The sequence below is a fragment of the Echinops telfairi genome, unplaced genomic scaffold (genome assembly GCF_000313985.2).
Source record: "Echinops telfairi isolate 266 unplaced genomic scaffold, ASM31398v2 ScPeMD7_7466;HRSCAF=8504, whole genome shotgun sequence".
NCBI lineage: Eukaryota > Metazoa > Chordata > Mammalia > Afrosoricida > Tenrecidae > Echinops > Echinops telfairi.
The window spans coordinates 8,149,984-8,155,964 of NW_022111366.1; the positions used below are offsets into that span (position 1 = coordinate 8,149,984).

A 5,981-nucleotide genomic window follows, 5' to 3' on the forward strand; every position below is an offset into this window, starting at 1 on the left:
CAGTAATGATGGGTACAGGGGGATAGTAAGGGTTCTAAAACTGATGACGAGGAGGGTGTAGTTTTCTGGTCATGGTTGATCAATTGAATTGTATCTGACAGGAGTTATTGAGAAGTGAATGATGGGTAAATGTGATAGAACCGGAGGGGGTGTGGAAAGAAAAAAGTGGAAATAAGAAAAAAGTAAGAATATATATATATATAAAACACCCCCCCAAAAAAAAAAAGTCATAGTGCACATTTTCCCCACTAAGCAAGCATCTAGCAACTCACTCTGAGTTAGTGTACCCAGTGTCGTTGCCTGGGAAGGTTCTCTCTGGTCACAGTGAATTTTTCATAAAAGCAATTTTGCTTGAACTTTGATTTAAAAGAACAGCATGTGGTTGTGAAAGTTTGTTTCCTACTCTGGAAAAATGCTGCAGAAATTATTATGATGTTGAACACAGCCTACAAGGACAGAGCTCTGGAGAAAATTCAAGAGTACAAGTATTTTTCTTGCTTCAAAAAAGATGAAATGTTGATTGATGACAAACGTCACTCTAGATGTCTGTCAACTTCCAGAACAATGAAACTGTCAACTTGTAGTGCATTTGGAGTTCATTCTACCAGGTCAGATTGTTAATAAAGCTTTCTGTTTAGAAGTTCTGAAAAGATTGCACAACAGTGTACAGCAAAAAAAGCCTGATTGGTGGCAGATGGGGGACTGGTTTTGCCACCACCACAATGCACCTACTCACACAGGCATCTCAGTGTGCCACATTTTGACAAAAAACCAGCATGCCTCTCTAGCCCAATGCACCTTATTCACCTGACTTCACTCCATGTGACTTCTTTTTGTTTCCATGAATTAAGAGGGACATGAAAGGGCAGTAATTTGGCAATATAGAAGAGGCGAAGAAAAAAAATGAGGGAGGCCCTGTCAACCATCCAAATGGATGAGTTTGAAAAATGTTTCCAACAAGGGAATTGCAGATTTGACAAATGTATTAGATGTAATGGAAAGTATTTTGAAGGTGATAAGGTTGTTTTGTAAAATAATTTAAATACATAGCTTTGGAAAACATCCACTTTTAGGGGTACCCCATCATGTATATATATAGATAGATAGATACATTTAGGTGTATTTGTTTGTATATGCAAATTCAATAAGAAAGTAGATGGACTTTGGGATTCTACTTAAATATTACATCAGTACAAGAATGGTTTGTTCTAATAATGTGGCACTTTATGATATTCACTTTCCTGACAGTATCACTGAAGACAAAATGGGTGCATAAGCAAATGTAGTGAAGAAAGTTGATGGTGCCTGTGTATTATAAGATACAGTGATTGGGGTCTTAAAGGCTTGTAGTTAAATTTGTAGCCATATAGCAGGGAAGCAAAAAGCCCACATGGAATAAGCGCACCAGCCTGTATGATCATGGGGTGTAGATTGAAGTTCAAAAACAAGCAACCAAATCAATGTGAAGGGGCATGGATGTAGTGGAGACCCAAAACCCACCTGTAAGATAATTGGACAGGCCCTCTCAGAAGGGTCACATGGAAGGGATTACAAATCCAGGGTTCAGTATAGCACTGTTGAACCGCATACTATCCTCTAGGTATTTTTTTAATATTTCCTCCCCTTACTATTATGGTTTTTATTTTACCTCATTAATCATGTTAGACTTGCATATGTTCATTTGTATATTTAAGATCATTCAATACATGATCCAAAATAAATAACTCTTCAGAAAACAGGAGTAATGGTTTCCTAAGGGTACAGGCAGAGGGGGGAGATAGGGAGCTGATAGCACCGATAACTGTATAGCCCCACTCAAGGGAGCAAACAACAGAATTGTGTGTGAATGGATATATTGGATTGCGGAAGATATGGCAAAAAGAAAATAAATAAATAAAGGTTCCTGGGAGGGGAGGGGGGAAGGAGGGGATAAAGGGGAGCTGATATCAAGAAGGTCAAGAAGAAAGAAAATGCTTTGAAACTGATTGTGATAGCAATTGTACAATATTCCTTGATGCCATTGAATTATGAAATGTTATGATATCTGTAAGAGCTCCCAATAAAATTATCTAAGAGAAAAAAATTAAAATATGAGGGGGGGGAAACGTTTTGGAACTAACCCATCTACACTACCTGGAAACTCATGTTTCCAAGATACTAGACTGAATGCAGCTGTGACTCTGGGACTTACTAGTTAGCCCTGCTTACCAAAGGGGTATTTGCTTTGACGGTGGCAGCATGAATGGAAGAAATGGGCAAATACAAGGTAGTCTTTTTTTAGGTCAAGTCTACAGGGCACTTTTCATTCACTGCCATCGAGTCAATGCCAACTCATAACAACCCTACAGGACAGGGTAGAACCCCCCCCCCCCCCCCCCCCCCCCCGTGAGTTTCTGAGACGAACTCTTTACTGGGGTAGAAATCCCCATCTTTCTCCCCTGCAGGGCACTAGGTCTATCTTATTTCACATAGCTATTAAAGCCAAACTCTCATGAAAGACTATCTAAGGAAAGAGAAGCAAAATAAACAACCTCTTGCAAAGCACATTGTCCAGAATCCATGGTTTCAACGGTGATGAAGGTTTAGATTAGAATGTAGGATGATTCTACTCCATTAAAAACCCATCACTCTCTACTATCCCTAAAATCTTTCATGATCATTTTTCCTGACATCAAAAGTCTAAACAGCACAAGTTGCTTTTGGTTTAAATGCAGGAGAGTATCTCCTATTACTTGAAGGACTATGAAGGATTTAGACCTTCACATGTAAAATGATCGTGGCCTCTTTTCTAGGCTTTGTAAATTGACCTTTTGGGGTATAACTTTCATAAGTCAGTTGGCCCACCAGAGTAATTAAATTAAATCATTTATATACTGTTTACTGAGGGTTGATGGAGTTTTATCCATCACATTTGCATGACTAGGATAAAGTATTATATTTAAGAGTTCACATATTCCTTATGCACCACTTCCACTGAACCCTGCTTATTTTATCAGGATATTGGAGATAGAATTTTCCAGTACCCTGATGCAATAACCCCTTCAGCTTCTAATCACATTACTGTCTCCTCATAACTCTCAGTGGTCCCACAGTTATTTTTTTTTTTTGACAAGCCAAGCCACCTGCTTCTCTGTTGAGAGTGTCTGCTCAAGACTGGGTACCATGAGCATTTCATGTCCACGTTGCCCATTTGTATTCAGCTGCAAAAGACCTCTTTAAAGTGTTAAAAAGCAAATATATCACTTTGAGTATTAAAGTATGCCTGGCCCAAGCCATGGCATTTTCAGTCTCTTCAAACGCATGCAAAAACTAGACGACAATAGAAGAGTTGATACTCTGAATTATGGTGTTGGTGAAAAATATTGAAAATACCATGGACTGACTGAAGAATGAAGAAAAAAGTCAGTGTAAGAAATACATTCAGAATGCCCCTTAGCTATGTCTCATGTACTTTGGACATGTTATCAGGAGGGATCAATTCCCATAAAAGGACACCATGTTTAGTAAAGGGTCAGCAAAATCAAACAAACAGGAAGACCGTCAGCAATATGGACTGACCCAGTGGCAGTAACAATGCACTTCAACATAGCAATAATGGTGAGGATACAGCAGGACAAGACAATGGCTGGTTCTGTTGTGCTTAGAGTCAGGATCAACACCATGGGGGCTTAACAACTGTCACGGTCTCTGTTTTACCTCTGCTCTAACCTCTCACATAGAAACCGTCCTTCATATGACCTGGAAAGTTTTTCACTTATCTTTTCTTCTAAAACATAGAGTTTAGTGTTTGCATGAGTGTGTGCATAGATGAAACAATACTAAAAAATATGTAAAGTATTGTGAAATACATTGATATTTTATTAGCTTTATTCCAGATAGGCACATTTAACCAAGTTGCAAATTACATTCTATTGAAGTCAGACAGAAAACCCCATCATGTAGGGCTTCTGAGGTTTGGTACAGTAATTAGTCTTGATGGCTTCATGTATACAGTCACTGTAGTCGGTGTTACATCTGCCACACTTACAGCTTACAGCAACCGGGTAGGAGAAATAGGGAGCGACATGGTCTGGGCATCCTGGTATTTCTACAGTCCTGTAGATGAAGTCTCTGTACGTACAAACGTCCTGAGACAGAGCGTATTTGGGGAGAAACAGCTTGCCATTGATATCCTGAGGAAAAATGACAAAGAGAGGATAATGTGATGGAGCCTTAGGAAGCAGAGAGATGACGGAGTCAGATAAAGGTCAATTCCCTTTTCTTTACTGTCAAGTATCCTTTGTCACAAATAGGACTAAGAACACATCCTCACCAACTCCCCTGGAGACAAAAGGGACAGTCTTTCATTCTTGATCAAGGGAGCACGATAAGGCTTAAGTAAATATGGAAACATGAAACTGTTATAAAGTATGAAAACAATATGGTAATCCATGCACTCTAGATCTTAGGAACGAATTGATGATTTATCACATTTTTTTTTTCTGAATAGGAACTGACTGACTGTAAATTTATCTAACTGAAAACTAAAAGAAGGGAGCTGAACTACATACCCGTGTGATACAATATCCAGCACAGATGGTGGTGTTGATAGTTAGGCAATAGGCACACTCTCTCCTTTCAACGTGCATGGTATACTCAGTTGGAACACAAAAAGACACAGCTTGCCCACAAACAAGGCCCAAAACCATGGACATCAGGAAGATAGCAGTCATGCTAAATCAAAGATAAAATTAAAGAACCTATTATATGTATCCCTGCAAGGCATTCAGAAGGAACATTTGAAAAGCGCTCAAATATATCAAATCCCCAGTAATAATAATAGCTATCATATATTGAATGCCTACTATATGCTAGTTCCTAAAGTAAATGCTTTTAGGTATTTAATATTCACAGTAACCACTATTATGCATTTGGTGCAAGATGTGGCTTTGGTTCATATACCCCATAATGTAGAAGCTCACGCAGTTTACTGTATATACTCATGTATAACTGAGTTTTTCCACATATTTTTATACAGTTTTTGTGGTAAAATTAGGTGCCTCGGCTGTTATTCGGGTCGACTTATACTCAAGCATATACGGTAAGTCCTATTTACAATTGTCACTAAACTCCACTGGACAGTGAGTGGCAAGCCTGCGATAACACAATAGAAAAGCATCTATTAACACCCACCTCTATGATTATAAGGAGTAAGTTAAAAGTTAAGCTTCAGGAAGAACTTGCTCAGAAATTTTGATTCCTGAACTTTTTGGATGAATCAACTAAAAGGCGAATAAACTGGCCATAATCTAAAAGAGCAAAGAGACCAAGAATCATAACCAAACTTTAGTACTATTTCAATGTATTCTCCAAGAATCTTACATATATGTAATTTGGCCCATTGTCTTTCAGGGAAGACACCATTAAGCTGGGGGAAGTTCAGAGAAGAACAATTAAAATGACCAGTGATGTAAGGGGCTAACTTATAAATCCAGAACTCTCCTTCTCAACCTTTAAGACACTCCTTTAAGGGTGAAAATTTAGATAAATAAAAGATCAATTTACAAAGAAGATGTATGAGACCCATTAATTCAGAAATAGTTGGAGGCAAAAAGCATTGAGCTGTGAAATGAGAGCCATACAATGGCTGAGAGATCCACTATGAGCTCCTGGGAGAGCTGGATAAGTCTGGGCTACATAGAAGAGTGGAAAAGTAGAACATGTATATCAAAAATCTGTCTGAGGAAGACTTCAAGATATACTAATCATCATAATGAGTTGAGTAATGTTGTAACATACAATTTATTTTAGTTCTGCTACTGAGAGTAGGCAATCAAATTTCAGACTTCTGGTTGTAAGTTGATCATCTCAAAGATTAGGAAGATTTTTTTGTCATATGAGTATTATTCAACTAGCTAAGTGTATTGGGGTTTGTTCCCCCTTCTCAAGTATCCTTGCCAAAATAGAAAATGCACATCTAAATGGTGTATTCTTATCAACCA

The 5,981-nt window shown here is 38.2% G+C and overlaps 1 protein-coding gene across 1 annotated transcript; it reads right to left on the reverse strand.

The window, feature by feature from the left end:
- Positions 1-3,917: 3,917 nt before the first annotated feature.
- TSHB (thyroid stimulating hormone subunit beta) lies at positions 3,918-4,712 on the reverse strand. The gene is made up of 2 exons (XM_004714854.4): positions 4,551-4,712; positions 3,918-4,172 (listed from the first exon to the last, which is right to left on the reverse strand). The coding sequence occupies exons 1-2, from the start codon at positions 4,710-4,712 to the stop codon at positions 3,918-3,920; spliced, it is 417 nt and encodes a 138-aa protein (XP_004714911.1).
- Between the last annotated feature and the right edge of the window lie 1,269 nt (positions 4,713-5,981).

Coding starts and splice junctions, on each gene's coding strand:
- TSHB (XM_004714854.4), bottom strand. CDS start 4,712: ATGACTGCTATCTTCCTGATGTCCATGGTTTTGGGCCTTGTTTGTGGG. Junction 4,173..4,550: donor CTGGATATTGTATCACACGG/GTATGTAGTTCA, acceptor ATTTTTCCTCAG/GATATCAATGGCAAGCTGTT.